At 34.8% G+C, this 16,498-nt stretch overlaps 2 protein-coding genes across 2 annotated transcripts; both read left to right on the top strand.

Moving 5' to 3' along the window:
* Positions 1-4,660: 4,660 nt before the first annotated feature.
* LOC105223060 (uncharacterized) lies at positions 4,661-5,770 on the top strand. The gene is made up of 2 exons (XM_011200664.4): positions 4,661-5,173; positions 5,292-5,770. The coding sequence occupies exons 1-2, from the start codon at positions 5,162-5,164 to the stop codon at positions 5,586-5,588; spliced, it is 309 nt and encodes a 102-aa protein (XP_011198966.2). The 5' UTR covers positions 4,661-5,161; the 3' UTR covers positions 5,589-5,770.
* A 7,518-nt stretch (positions 5,771-13,288) lies between these two features.
* LOC125777024 (uncharacterized) lies at positions 13,289-13,805 on the top strand. Its single transcript, XM_049450824.1, has 2 exons — positions 13,289-13,354; positions 13,416-13,805. Exons 1-2 carry the CDS (start codon positions 13,331-13,333, stop codon positions 13,770-13,772), a joined length of 381 nt encoding a protein of 126 aa, XP_049306781.1. The 5' UTR covers positions 13,289-13,330; the 3' UTR covers positions 13,773-13,805.
* Positions 13,806-16,498: the final 2,693 nt, after the last annotated feature.

Genomic DNA, 16,498 nt, shown 5'->3' with positions numbered 1-16,498 from the left:
ACATAACACACTTTGTGGTACTGCGTACGGTTGGTGCTGAAAAAAGCCCGAGGCTCCGTCAGTTTTCAAGCAGGAAAAGGCAACTTTCCGAGACTCTCCAACTCCCGGGAATTGAGGGAGTTTGCAAAACATTGCTCGCCGATACCAAGGGATAACATTAACCAACGAACTCATAATTTTTCACGGAGCCGAGAAAATTATTGAGGATAAAATGTTTGCGGTGGCTGGAAAATTATTGACCGATAACAGTATACCTGCCCCACAAAGAACGGAAGTGCTGACGACTGCTTTGGTCAGAGAGTTTGATTATGATACTGTGGCTTTTGGGATTTCAAGTCAACCAAGAGATCCCTTTTTACTGCCGGAGTTAAGACAAGTTTTCAATTTAATATCAAACCGTGTAGCTAGTGGATAAGTGGTCTTTTTGTTTGGATGCACCAGTGGGCACCGCCAAAACTTTCTTGGTGAACTTGCTTGTGCTACTGTTGCACAAGGACTAAGTGGTTGCGTTGGTTGTTGGGTCCTGCAGATTAGCCGCAACCTTGCTTAGTGGTGGCAGAACCTCACACTCAGTATTCAAGCTCCCGCTGAACCTCGCAAGTGAAGAAACGTCTGTTTGCAACATCAGCAAAAGTAGCAGTCGCGGTGATCTATTGCAATGGTGCAAATTAATGGTGTGGGACTAATGCACAATGTCGATCAAGCGAGCGAAAGCAGCACTGGATAGATATATGGAGCAGCTTGCAAGACATTCGGGGCAACCGAGTCTTTATAGGGGGCATGGTCGTCTTGCTGGTAGGTTGACAATTATTGAGCGAAGTACCGTGGCAGATACGTATACCTAAAGGCTTCGCCAAAATACGAATTGTTAGAAAAAATGAATAACAGTATCACAATCTTGTTATCTCCATGATCCGTGACAAAAAACAATTCCATAAGCATAATCAACTCTCCCGTTCTGTCAGTCTTCAAATTTCTTTCCGATGCTCAAAAGATGGCTTCCGAGAATTTATTTTACGCAATAATATACGGGTAACACTGCGGATAACACCGCAGGGCAAAGCTAGTACGTCAAGAAAATGTATAACTTTTTTGAAAAAAAGAGGAGAAAAATCATCATCAACGCGAAAATCACAGTCGGAATTCATGAATTATGGACACAATTTGGATTAAAAAAAAAAATAACATAAAAAAAACGTTAATTTCGGCTGGACCGAAGCTATGATACAAGAACTTGACTCCGTTCGTTCAGTGGTAGCCATAATGATTATCCGATCTGTACAAATTCTTTGGAGATTACATTCTTTCTCTTCTTCTTTCTTGGCGTAGATACTGCTTACGCGGTTACAGCCGACTTTACAACAGCGCGCCAGTCGTTCTTACTTTTCGCTGCTTGGCGCAAATTGGAGATTCCAAGTATAGCCAGATCCTTCCTGGTCTTTCCAAAGTAGTGGAGATCTTCCTCTTCCTCTGTTTCTCCCGCTGGGTACTGCGTCGAATACTCTCAGAGCTGGAGTATTTTCATCCATTCGGGAGATAGAGTGTCTCGAAAAATCGTAGCGCCGACGACATCAGATGTTGTCTTCGCCCAAGCTTCTGTACCATGTTGCAGGACGGGGATGATGAGTGTATTGTAGCATTTAGTCTTTGTTCGTCGAGAGAGGACTTAACTTCTCAATTGCCTACTCAGTCCGAAGTAGCACGAACCAAGATTAAAATTAGTTGTAGTTTGTATTACCAAAAAGAGTTTATAGGAAGTTGAATTACTTTATCATAAATTCAACTGAGTGAAGTTGCAAATCGTAAGAGCGGTAATAACTTCTATTTGCCCGGAAGTTCAACCTTATTAAGATAGGTGCCTTTAAGTCTGCTTTTTGAAATTTTTATGAATTTGTTTAGTCGTTGTCAAATCGTTTGTAAATATTATTATATTATTGTCGAACCATAACTATACGCTATTATAGTTCGATTCGCAAAAGGGGTATTTGTCTTCAATACAATATGTCTTCAATCAAATCTTTGCCGAAAAAGTGTGAATTTAAATACGGAACAGTCTCTATTGATTTTTGAACACGCTCTGGAAATGGACACATCTATTGGCATATTCATAAATATTTTTGTTTACACAGCTAATCAAATAAGCACATATTTTGAATATTCATGGAAGAAACCAACGATATTTGTTATTAGCACATTTAATTATAGTTTCAGTACTAAGTAATGATAGTTGTGGACGTACGTAAGTATCCACATAAAAACCTATGTTAATATTTGTTCATATAAACTTAACGGACTATATGTAATTTAAAGTATTTCCTGTTAAAGTTCTTTTTTAATTACATAATTGGTAGTTGTTATTGTACTAAATAAAATATATTAGCATATTTGGTGGAGCAAAGCAATAATCAATAAGACATTGTTTCAATAAGCCTTACTACGTATCTACTAAACGTTCATTCTTAACACTATTTTCTTTATCATTTTGACCCATACGAAATCATTCATAAAATGTTGTTTGATTCGATAAAGTTGGTGCCCAGTATTGAGAATTCTAAAAGGCTTTAAGTTCTAACGAAAAGTCAACTTTTTTTGTTGAAATTAGAGCAAGCATTAGAGCCATTTATTTTTTGAAGATTATATCTTCCTAATGTTGGCCGCGGCTACATCTCAGATGGTCCATCCGTTAAGACCAATTTTCGATGACTCATGATGATTCGTTCCAAAGCATGAATCGAAGCACGATCGTCCACCTAGACTTTAGACTTAACATATCCTCATCGGAAAAGGTGTAACAGTGTGATATACATGATATTTGTGGTCAATCGACCGGTGCAAAGCATTAAATTACGTGCTCACTGAAGTGTTCTGTCAATAAATCTATTGATTGGTGCGATGTGTGGGAAATGGCGCCGTCTTGTTGAAACCAAATGTCGACTCACCGGTATTATTTTTGAAGAAATATTGACCTATGATTCTACCGACCGACAAACCACACCAACCGTCCGGATTAGCTCTTGTATCTCTTCAAGTTGCTCTTCCTCTTTAAATCTTGACATAAAATGCGCTAAGTTCTGTCATACGTTAGTGCGAGTTGCTGCGAATGGCGTCGAATCGACTCTCCACGGTCTTCATTCTCAGCTTCGGCTGTTATATTTTCTTCACTGCGTGCTGAACGTGGTCTATTCAGACAAATATTATTCACTAATGAATGCTGGTTTTCAAGATGGATGGTGTTGCGAATAGTGCGCTCAGTAGTCTGATTATGTTAATTATAAGTTCAGCGAGGCGCGCTAAACACACTCTTTACAGAACGTGAATTTTCGCAATAAAGTTGAACGGTTTGTAAATCTTGTTAAGGCGTAAATCTTTCCATGATGAAATACATATGACAGCTAACACAACTTACGCGTGATCTGTCAAAAAATGCTTTTGAAAAGAGCATGTAAAGGATCACCCATTGTAAATATTTTTTATATAATTGAAGCAGTTCAGCATATCAAAGATTCACATTTAAATAGTATTTTCTGAAATTTTTTTTTAAAGGTTCCGGAAACTCAGCCGTTGGTACCTAATCTTCCTTGTCATTTCTAAAAAAATTTGTACGTCAACACCATAAATCAAAATCGAATAACAAAATATGAATATTTGTTAGTGTTTGAATAAATCTGGAGATTAGACGAAGGGGAAGAAATTTTTTTTGAAATTATAGAATCTCTTGTTATGTACCATATATTGTCAGTTCTATTTGTCATTATAAAGCCGATTTGTAGAACACAGATAAATTCTTTAAAGCTTTAGATATTTATTCCTGAAATATTACTTCGATGAGAAAATCCTCTATTGTATTGTAAAGAAAACGAATTTATGGTTGAAATATTCAAAAAGCACTTGATGCATTATAAACTTCAACTTATATCATTACAGCTATTAAAAGTGGAAACGTTTCAAAATGTAAGTAGAATATTGCAAGTTTTGGCAGTATAACCTGTAACAACTGCAACCGCAGAACGATCGATTTCGTCTTTAAGAAGAATCAAATGTCATCTTAGGAACATGATGGGACAAGAGCGTCTGATGGTCTTGCTTCCTTGAACGTACACAAAAATAATTGGAAATTAAAGCCTTTGATCTTTGAAAATTTAAAATGGGTACGCGTTGTCATATTAAATTTTTTTTAATATTTTCTATTTATAAGTATATGTAAATGAACTGACTCCATTAATCGTCTTTTACTTATAGGGTATATGATTGTTTAATGTAATCCAGAAATAAATCTAGAATAGTTTTACCGACCCCGAAAACCTCTCCGTGTATCCGCCACCGGCTTGAAGACACGTCAAAATATTTTACATTCTTTTAATCCAAATTGAGAGAGTATCTATCTCATTCGAATTCGTTTTGACTTAACAATTTTAATTAGGTACTTTGGAACCTTTTTTTTAATTTTGAGTATTGAGCCGAAGTAAAAATTATAATAAATATGTTTACACAGTTAACATTTGTCCACCATCTGGTGGTCTAAAATATGAAGTATGTATATATAAGTATATGTACCAACTGAATTGGAATAATATTGCTCGCTCAGAGAGTTTGTTTATTGGATTTATTTTAATACTTCATTTCTAATACGCAGTATCGTAAATGTAGGATCATAAAACTGAACGCTAATCGTGGTAGATTTCCGTGAATTACATATGGATAATTTTTCCACATAATGATTGTATAACAACAAACCATATAATTTTCAGTAGACGGAGCATTAAAGTGTTAAAAACCCAATAAATTAATTAAAGTTCGCGGTGGCGCTCGATTCCAAATTCAAATATTTCCCTGTTTGACAAATTCATATGTATGTACATATGTGTATTTGATTGTGGAAACTACAGTGAAATTAAAACTTGTACAATCATGATTCACATTCCCGTTTTGAAAGGTGTGAATGAAGGTGTTCGCAAATGTCGCGAAATTTTACACAAAACTCTTCGGATTTTTTTGATTTCTCTTGTTCTTCTTTTATGTCTGTTTCTAAACAAACTGATAAATCCAACTTTCGTGGAGTATATAAGTTCTGGTCAATGTTGGGCTCAAGGCACTCAAGGATTGACTTACCTTGATAGCAGAACTCTACAGTGTGTAACAATTAAAAATTATTTGTTGAAAAATGAATTACTTGGTGAGTTTAAAAAATAAGTGATGAAGAACGAAAAAAAATGATAAAATTACGTATTTAAATTAACTTAAATTTAGAAGGCAAACAAATTTTGAACATAATTTTCTTCTAAATCTTACAGCGCTTGACTACCGTGAACTGCGTCATCATCATGTTATTTGTGATGGAACTCACTCCCAGCTGCGCTCAATTGTTTTATGACTTCAATGGTTTCGATTATGCCAATAATGCTTTGGACCGACATTTGCCTGCTGGTTACTACTACATAAATGATGGCCGTATCGTCCCCGTAAGCAGTGACACACGACGCAAGGATTTTGAATATGGTGGCAGTAATTACGTCTATTACTCACCGGTCGTGCGCGTCAAACATCAAAAGACAAAGAAGAAGTTATTTGTGCCAAACTTATTTGGTTAAACGTAGGAAGAATAGAACGTGCGATGCTGAGAATACAGACTGATCTCTCTAAACTTAAATGTGTGTATTATAAAACTATATAAATTGTACATATCAATGTTTAACGTATTATATTAGCATAAGTCTAAATTTAGTAAGGAAAAACTCATACAAATAAAGGAAAAAATTTATACATAAGTATACATATATATTATTTTATTAAGCAGCGATATTTGATTCGTGAGATATATCACAAAGTTTTGGTGTTAAAAAAAAGAAAATTTCGTGTTTAAATAAAACATTACTTATAATTATAAATTTGTTGCTGATACCATGAAATCATCACCAAAGAAAAGGTGGACCGCCTTTTAGAGACGAAAATGTCAAATATCGACAAAATAATTTTGGGTGATCGTAAAATGAAGTTTATATACATATGTAGATAGCCGACACTCTAAAGCTATAAAATCAGTGTGACAGACTAATTGTTCATGAATATTTGTGTATTTAAAGTGGAATCTGCAGAAGTTCAAGGCGACAACTAAGTGATGATTCTCCGATATGAGAAATGACTAACTACATACGTAACATATTTTTTCTTCTCCGTAGTTGTGAAAGAGTGAAGCCTATGTTACTAAAATACGAATCGTGTTAAAAAATTGTATAGAGATTGCATACATTATTATTGGCACGATTTTTCCGTTTTAATCTCTTTTAGGCACAATAACACACTGTTATTAAAGCGAGACGCTTCTTTAATTTCTTTAAGATATCTCACATATTGACCAGTATATACATGAAATTCGAAAATCCTTCTACAGGATGATCCACTTCGAGCTTCCCTACCTCTTTGAAGAAACTACACAGAAACTTCAAACTTTATGGGGAATGTTTATTATCATTCGAAAGAACATCCTTTGGCAATTATGTTTTGAGGTTTATCTCTTTTAAATGTCTGTTGAGTTCAATATTCGATGCCTCGTTCGAGCATTTCGGCTGGTAACTGGCGAATAACATATGTGATGTTTTGCTCCAAGGCCTGAATCGAAGCGGGATTGTCCGCATAGCTTTAGACTTTACATACCCCCAAAAGAAAAAGTCCAACAGTGTGATATCATACAATCTTGGTGGCCTATTGACCAGTGCAAAACGTGAAAATATCTGCTAACCGAAGTATCCTCTCAATAAATCCATTGATTGGTGTGACGTGTGGGAAGTGACGCCGTCTTGTTGAAACCAAATGTCGCCAACTTCACGAGCTTCAATTTCAGGCATCAAATATTCAGTTATCAAGGCGCGATAACGGTCGCCATTGATGCTTATGTTCCCACCGACATTATTTTTGAAGAATTATGGACCGATGATTTCACCGGCACACAAATCACACCACACCACTTTTTTTCGGGATGAAATGGCAGGTCTTAAATCTCTTCAGGTTGCTCTTCGTTCCAAATGCGGCGATTTTGTTTGTTTACATACCTATTGAGTCAGAAATGGGCCTCATCGCTGAATAAAATTTGGCTCGTAATCGTAGGATTCCGTATTTGCGTTTAAAAAAGTAAAATGTAAATTTTTTCATTCAATTTAGTGATTTACTATTTTAAGCTCTCTAAGTACTCAACCCACTCATCTAAGACGGAATAAGCGTTGGAATAATAGGTAATTATTCTGCAGACTTTAAAATCATGAAAGAATGTAATAATTCATTACCGAATAACTGTACCGCACTAAGCGTTTACGCGTGTCTGTTATTTAGCTCCCATAATGTTACTAATAAGAAAGTCATGGAATCTAAATTTAGCTTGAAATGAAGTTATAAACCAATGTGTTACTATAAATAAAATATCAGAATGAAATTGAAGCGTAACGAAACCAGAAACTGCGGACTGACATTTTATTGAACCAAGTGATAATAAATATTGGCGACATCCCACGGATGCACGGATACCGGTATTGGAATGCATACATAGTATAGACCCAATTGCACATAGTGGCTTCAAATATAAATACTGACTTTAATGAAAAACTAAATACCAAACCCGAATTTTTATGGGCTTTTAAAAGCAAATAGTAAACACATCAATAGTTTTGACATATTCCAATGAAATATTTTAGCTTTCTATTGGGTCTTTAACTAAGAATATTCGTTCCCTCGTACAAAATAACATAATAACCAATTGAAGTCATATAGGGTGATTTTTTAAGAGCTTGATAACTTTTTAAAAAAAAAAAAACGCATAAAATTTGCAAAATCTCATCGGTTCTTTATTTGAAACGTTAGATTGGTTCATGACATTTACTTTTTGAAGATAATTTCATTTAAATGTTGACCGCGGCTGCGTCTTAGGTGGTCCATTCGGAAAGTCCAATTTTGGGCAACTTTTTCGAGCATTTCGGCCGGAATAGCCCGAATTTCTTCGGAAATGTTGTCTTTCAAAGCTGGAATAGTTGCTGGCTTATTTCTGTAGACTTTAGACTTGACGTAGCCCCACAAAAAAATAGTCTAAAGGCGTTAAATCGCATGATCTTGGTGGCCAACTTACGGGTCCATTTCTTGAGATGAATTGTTGTCCGAAGTTTTCCCTCAAAATGGCCATAGAATCGCGAGCTGTGTGGCATGTAGCGCCATCTTGTTGAAACCACATGTCAACTAAGTTCAGTTCTTCCATTTTTGGCAACAAAAAGTTTGTTAGCATCGAACGATAGCGATCGCCATTCACCGTAACGTTGCGTCCAACAGCATCTTTGAAAAAATACGGTCCAATGATTCCACCAGCGTACAAACCACACCAAACAGTGCATTTTTCGGGATGCATGGGCAGTTCTTGAACGGCTTCTGGTTGCTCTTCACCCCAAATGCGGCAATTTTGCTTATTTACGTAGCCATTCAACCAGAAATGAGCCTCATCGCTGAACAAAATAAAGCGCGAAACACATTTCGAACCGAACACTGATTTTGGTAATAAAATTCAATGATTTGCAAGCGTTGCTCGTTAGTAAGTCTATTCATGATGAAATGTCAAAGCATACTGAGCATCTTTCTCTTTGACACCATGTCTGAAATCCCACGTGATCTGTCAAATACTAATGCATGAAAATCCTAACCTCAAAAAAATCACCCGTTATATTCGTGCGATTTTTTTTCGAAATTTGAACGTTTATTGGTTAATGATTTCAGTGTTTAATTTTCACATTATTTTGGCCGCCCAGGTCGTTCTTCGTCTTCCAATGAAATAATATTAAAGTTATGAAATCTATAGGTAAACCGAACTAATATAGTTAAAGACCTGAAAACTAACAAGGCAATCGAAAAGTCCGCAACCTACCATTGTAAAACACAAGATTCACTCTTCAGTTCACCCGGACAACTGTCGATTAAATTTTGGGGTGTAATGATGGAGCCATGCTCCATTTATTATTATTACGTATCGATGCAAATTCTTCTTCTTTACTGTGGTAGACACTGCTATGCAGTTATAGCCGAGTTAACAACAGCGTGTGCAGCCAGGTCCTTCTTCACCTGATCTCTCCGAAGGAGTGGATGTCATCTTCTTCCTCTGATTCCCTTGGTGGGTACTGCGTCGAATACTTTTAGAGCTGGAATGTTTTCATCGTCCATGCCACTGCACCATATAGTAGGAGGGAAGAATGAGTGACTTATAGAGTTTGGTCTTTGTTCGTCAAGAGAGCACTTTACTTCTCAATTGCCTACTCAGTCTGGGTTGAATTTCGAAGTGACGTTCTTGTTGGTGTTGATGCTGTTTCCAAGATAGACGAAATTATCTACGACTTCGAAGTTATAACTGTCAACACTCAGGTGGGAGCCAAGTCGCGAGTGCGACGACTGGTTGTTGGATGACAGGAGATATTTCATCTTGCCCTCGTTCACAACCAGACTCATTTTTTTCGCGTCTCTATCCAGTTTGGAGAAAGCACAACTAACGCCGCCGTTGTTCAGGTCAATGATATCCATATAAACGACGTACGTCAGTAGTTGTGCACTCTTATAAAAAATTGTCCAATTTGTTTCTTGAAGGTGGGCTTTAATCTTTTACACAATATGCTCGATAGGACTTTATATGTAATATTGAGGAGTCTTATCCCACGGTAGTTGGCACAGGGGTCTCCCTTTTTGTGGATTGGGCAGAGCACACTTCAGTACACACTAAAAATAATATAGATTAAATACTTATAGCGTCATATGTATATGTGTTAGGCCGGTTTCAATTGAACTGGCGTATGTCATTCAAAATTTAAAAGCTGTTCAATATTATTTATTGCTCTTTGTACTCAAATATCCAATACTCACAAATTTAGATGCAAAGTTTCAGAATTAGCGAGAACAATGAGAGCACTTCTCACCTTTGCGGGTATTCACGGCATTTACTTCCGCATATACACACCTTTATATATCACCACGATGTTAACTGGTGATAAATATTTTCATACCATTAATAACAAACAGTATATCCGACAAAACCACAATGTTCTAAGCCAGCCACCGGACGAGACGTATGAGCAACATTTAATCGGAAGAACACTTTCCAAAAGCAATTTAATACAAATATGAGGCAAATTGTATGTAGAAATGCGAAGCAATCGAAATAGGTAATTTTAATTAAAATATTATTTATTTCAGATATTGAAGGGTTGGAGTCTGCTACTTTTATTAAGCGCTCTTAGTGCAAAATTACCAAAGGTGATGGCCTCCGACGAGAGTCGCACCATTGAAGAGATGCACAATAGATCAAAACAAATAGACCCGGTAAAAACTTTTACAATGGAACAAAATAAAAATTTGGAGAGTTTGGAACCTTTTTATAATGCTCAGAGCAATGTTCGAGTTAAACGAAAGGACGCAGGGCGGGACAAAGTCACTTCTACGCAAACTAAAAAGGCTAAGTCAAAACGGCGTCGTAGGACCTTTTTTGTGCCGGTTATTTGTGGCTAAAGCAGGTTTATTTGGAAGTAAGGCTTACTTCATGGATTCGGTAATAGTAAACGATTAAGTGTTATTAAAAGTTCAAGAGTATGTGTAATTATCATACTAAAAATAATAAATACTTTTAAGATAAACCCATATTTAAGGTTCCTAAATTTAAATACTTTATAAACTAATAATTTTTATTAATTTCTTAAGAACTTTCATTCATTTTGCTAACTTCAAAATAAATATGGAACTTTATAACAGTATTGCTACATAAGTATGTATTAAGGTCTTGAAAATATTTGATAAAACTTCGTTCTAAAAATATGTGATGTTTGGCAAACATTTGAATATTGGGTCTCAACCAGAAAATGCTTTTGAGGTAGAAGTAATATCAAAAATTTGATGTTGATTTTAACAAGTGATATATTATATATGGGCCATTCCATCAATTGGCGACATGGTTTTGTACCCGTGGTTCTCACGATTTTTGACGAAAACTTAAGAATATCATAATACAGACTAAAATAAGAATATCTGTAAAAACTTTTTAATTGGCCAAAGTTGATCCATTGTTTTTTGGCGCGCACTTCAAATCGAGATCAAACAAAAAAATGACTTTTTCTTTTATTTTTTTAACGGACCTCAAAATTGAGTGAAAAATGAATGAGCTACGCATATTTTTATGAATGAAGACAGTGATTCTTCTTAATTCAAGTTTAGTGCATACAATTTACATATTTAACTTCCTTCACACAACAAAGTTAATAAGCGAACAGTGACTGCGCCGTATAGCGACAACTTTGCATTTTTTTTGCTGTTCATGGGATTCAGAGTCCCATATTTTGAACCCCCCCCAAACTGATTTTTTTTCTTATGTAAAGTTTAACGAGGAAATCGAATAAAAATGTCAATTTGAAAAAAAAGTGGGGGAAGAGCACAAAAAGGGGGATTTGGAAAAAACATGGTTTTTTTTTTTTTTTTGGATTTTGAATTTTTTTTTGGGTTTTGAAAATATTTTTATCAGAAAGCTGAGATTTTTCTACATAAAAATGGATAACTTCAAAATTTTTTCACTCAATTTGAGGTCCTTAAAAATAAAAGAAAAAAGTCATTTTTTTTGGTTTACAGATATTCTTATTTTAGATCTATATTATGATATTCTAAAGGAGCGCAAGTTTTTCGTAAAAATCGGAGAACCACGGGTACAAAACCATGTCGCATGTCGCCGAATGGATGGAATGGCCCATCATATTAAATGCATTACTCTCGGATTAATTCCTGGAGTTAGGCAAGATTCTTCACATATCGCTAACGTTGCTAACTCCCATTTAATCCTCAAAATTATAGAGAGTTAGCTGCATATTCATTGACAATCTTGTTAAAAATGACCAATTTTAATCTATCTGTGAATGAAAAGCAAACAACCTGGACACTGACAGCTGTTTTTTCAAATTTTCAAGATTGTTGATATGGCGTTTTTAATAAAAAATGGTTTTGTAGAAATTGGTCGGCTAACAATGAAATGTCTTCTGTCAAGGCTATAAGCAAGAGCTGAAATATTTCAGGCTTTGGAAATAATTTATATTAAACATAAAAATGATAGCTCCGGTCGCACCGAAGATAAGACTTTTGACGGATACTTTTTTTATAGAAAAAACGGGTCAAAAATGAGCTTAACTTTGATTCTACCGACAATGGGAAAATGAATGAAATCAGAGGATAACCCCGTTCACTCCCCATATAATGGTACTGTTAAAAACTACTAAAAGCGCGATAAATCAAAAAAATTAGACGATGGGCGTGGCACCGCTCATTTTTTGGTGAAATCCCATATCTCGGGATTCAACCAACCGATCTTGACAAAAATTGATGCGTGCCATCTTTTAACATTCTTATGTCACATTATGAAAATGGGAAGAAATATTTAGACCCCGGTTCCTATAATTGACTTTTAATCGAAAATGTTGGTCAATGTGTGATGTATATAAATCTGTATGTCAAAAATGGGTCGAACCTGACCAATAGCCCCCATATACTTGATATAAAAATTTTCGAACTTTCGGGCGGCTTTGTACCGCATATATTGGCCAAAATTTGAATTGTCACAATGAAAATAAGAGAGCGTGTTTCACTCATAAAACTTACTCATAACTGAAAAATAGTGGGACGTTTATAGTTAGAACCTTAATTTAGAACTTGGACGGAATGAAAAAAAAAAAAAACAAAAAAAACTGAAAAATTAGATTTTGACAGAAATTTTTACCCCCCCCCCCGCCGAAAAAAAATTCCTTTGTCCAAGTCTTTAAGAATTGTATCTCAAAGACCTGTGTAAAAATCGGTTGAGTAGTTCTCGAGAAATCTTGCCAACCGACTTTAAAAACACAGTTACGAGAAAATCACGTTTATAGATGACGCCCAGTTAGCTGAACAAGTTATTTTGTTGCGAGAGTATACTGTTTTTAAACTTGCGACTCAACGAGTTTAACAGATGCTAATGGTTTGCGTATTTGCTAATCTGCTTACGAATTCTCATTGGGTTACAAAAATTATTTAAGCTCATTTTTCTGCAAAAACTTAATAACCAAACCAGATACTTGAACTTAAGTCATATAAAAATTAGTGAAATCATAAACACGGTTCAAAAACTGAAAACATCAATTTCTAAAATTAAATCAAGTCAATAGTCGATAAAGTCCATGAAAAAAAATTTACACAGTAATCATATTTTCGGTTTTATTGCAATTAAGATATGTGCTCAATGTGCTTTATAAATATAAAGCCTGAAATTTATTTTCAAACAGTTCACAAACAACCGTCAATCAATCTAACCAAGATGTTTAAAATTACGGATTCGTCGGTGAGTATTTTTGAAAAATTTTGGTACATAAAGAAATAACTGAAATCCTACGAATACTTAGCTTACATTTCTGCTGATATTCAGTCTTGCATTAGCTGTGTTTGAGGTTCAAAGCAAATCAATCTCCGCGGTTCGTCCAGAATCCGCAAATATAGCCGAAAATCCAGAAGTAAATGATGCGCCGAGCCGCGGACGTCGCAGTTATTTTTGGGTGGAAGATGGCTCGGATAAAGTGACTATTGTGGAAAATAAACATTTACGGCGCACCTTAGAAGACTATCGCCGGAAGGTGCATGGTGAAGAGAAGCAACGTGACGAGAGATATCAGCCACAATACGAGGAGCGTCGTGAAGAGTATGGTGAGGATGAAGAGGTGCAGGAACATACGCCTTTATTTGTGCCAAACCTTTTTGGTTGAATAAGTGCAAAAACAATTTTATATATAGTCATAGATATAACTATTTTATATAATTAGTTATCTTTAAGTAAGTTTCAATTATGTCCATCTTATTAAAAAAAAGAAAATACTATAATTTCATTGAAATCTACCTGGGCTTTCCCAAATGAATGTAATTTGAAGAACTTTGCAAACTATGACTGAATTATCTTTTTAACTTATGCTATAGTTTATATATTTAAACTTTCTACTGAATATACATTATATATATCCGATATAAACCAAGCTAACAGGACTTAATTTCATATATTGGGTAAAAGTTAACTGAAGGCTGGGTTACCATGGTATTAGGGGTATCTAAGCCTCGAAAAAAGTTATAAAAAAATGTCATCATATTCAGAGTCAATCTAAATTATACTCGTAGTTAACCCTTTGTTTTCATTTTCCATATTAGTGGGGGAAAAAAATCAACTGACTTGTTATGTTTCCCTTTAGTGCTAAATAGTCATAAATTGTAAGAAAATTAAAAATAAAATAATCATTATAGGTTTTACAGCCCCCCAAAAATTGTACGATATATCGTACAAAGTTGTCACAAAAAGAGTAAACATCTTTTTATATCTTTATGTCATTTATCATATTTTGAATTAAAAACACAGTTAACAACGCAAACCTTAAAATATTTTAATATTTGTCTACTTAAAAGGCTTATAAATTATTATAAACTTTTTTTGAAAAAATTTATTAAATTACTTATATAATGAATACTAAATAAGGGAGGTACAATACTATTATCGATATATGTAAGTTTGTGGAAAAAAATACTATATATAATGTATCGTAAGAATATAGTTTAAACTTTCTATGAATAATTTAAGAAACAATTGTTTTCTTTTGAAATGCACAAATGAATCTTACACTTTTTGCATGATAAAATATGTACGTCTACGGAATTCCTATGTTCTTGCACCTCGTTTTGACTTGTTTTCCCGTCATGAGCAGGAAAAGGTCAACCCGATCTTCAGACACTTCTTCTCTTGCGGTCGTGTTTCATATCTGAAAATAAAGAGAGAAATAAATATATTTTTTTAAATTGCATAAATGTAGTATAAATATGAAAATTGATCAATACCTTCTTACTTTACTGCTTGGTCTAACGTCGGAGTTTTATTATAGACATTGGACGCCCTCTTTTCTGCGAATAGTTGCCGCTTTCCTCAAAAAACAATAAGCCTGTTTGCAACTTTCATCCTAAATCATGCAGCTTCATTATGTCCTTTGTGGGAATATTATGTCTATTTGCAATCCTTTTGTATTAAAATTCAAGACTGATACCAAGCGAAATCAATGACGTCACTTAGCGAAGTGGATGCGGAAGTGCCGACGTGATTGCGAATTAGAAGATTTCAGAAGATTTCAAAAAAAATTTTTTTTTTTTTTTTTATTCTATAGTAACGTATTACTGGTCCAGCAAATCGACCCCACCCTTCGATTCGTTATATTCCTTCCTCACAATTTTCGGTCTTTTATACTTCTATTTGTCTTTCTATTGGTCTTTGTTGCAAAATCGTTTAGGGCAACATCTCGTTCCACAATCGCTACAAAGTTAGAGGCTAAGTAAATAGGCTTAGTATCCAGCCATTTACAATGCAAAATTTTTCCATCCGTGCTTACCAAATAGTCAGACGATCCTCCTTCCTTGCTTCAGAAGATCTTTTATCAGATACAAATGTAGTCCGAACCAAATATGTTAACCCGAGCTGTTCCTGCGATTTATATTCCCTTTGCGATAATATTTCCAGTAAGTTATAGGAATTGAAAAATTGGTGAAAATACAGATTATGCCCAGATTTAGTCAACCTTTTACATAAATTTTTTTTTTGAAGAAACTATTGCGGAAGAAAAGCCTACCGTGCGGACTAAATTCTCGTCGAGGTTAGTATTTTTGCCTTGATATAACTACGAATTTCATATGGAAAAACCTGACTTTCCACACAGGACGTAAATTTTTAATACCCCAGGTGATTGGGTTTACCTTTTGGTATATTTTGCAAGATAATTTTCCTTTAAATGGAATAATTGTTCATCGATACATACATCTTCTTCCACAAGTTCCTTCTTGGCAGCGTTTTTCTTATATGTTTCAATATAAGGACGAATTTTTGAAAAATTTGTCATTGCCATTAGGAGGAATCAACAGATTGTCAATGAATGTAGGTTTAGACGGAACTGTCTGAAGCGTTTTAACGGACATATGTGTTGTCTTAAAAAGCTCTATCGAAAGTGTAGGATCCCAAAATGTTGGTCATCCTACCAAGCCGGCATGCAACCATGGCTATTTGTAATCCAATTAACAGTTTCATTTCCCAACTTTGAGCTGGTTTGAAACCGATACTTTATTTTGGGACAGCGTAAAAATTTGTATAGAATGTCGTTTTTCTCAAAAAAGTTTCGTCAGGGAAAAAAATTGTTCAAGTATTGGTATTGGCTCCAAAATATTTAATACTTGTTGAAAATCTGGTTCAAAATGAAAAGCCAGACCGATTAAATTTCCTTCGTTTCATTAATTTCCGCTTTTTGAGGGTAATACCAAAATTTGCTCAGATAATATGTCTCCTTCCAGCTCTAAATCCTCATCAATAACAATGTCATCAAAATTTTGTACTTTCAGTAAGCTCACGTTGCCTAATAAAAAAACTGAGGAACTATTAAATGTATTATCTCATCAATAATTATATCATCTGAAT

Source organism: Bactrocera dorsalis, chromosome 3, assembly GCF_023373825.1.
Source record: "Bactrocera dorsalis isolate Fly_Bdor chromosome 3, ASM2337382v1, whole genome shotgun sequence".
Taxonomy (NCBI): Eukaryota; Metazoa; Arthropoda; class Insecta; order Diptera; family Tephritidae; genus Bactrocera; species Bactrocera dorsalis.
This window is presented reverse-complemented; position numbering and strand designations above follow the sequence as displayed.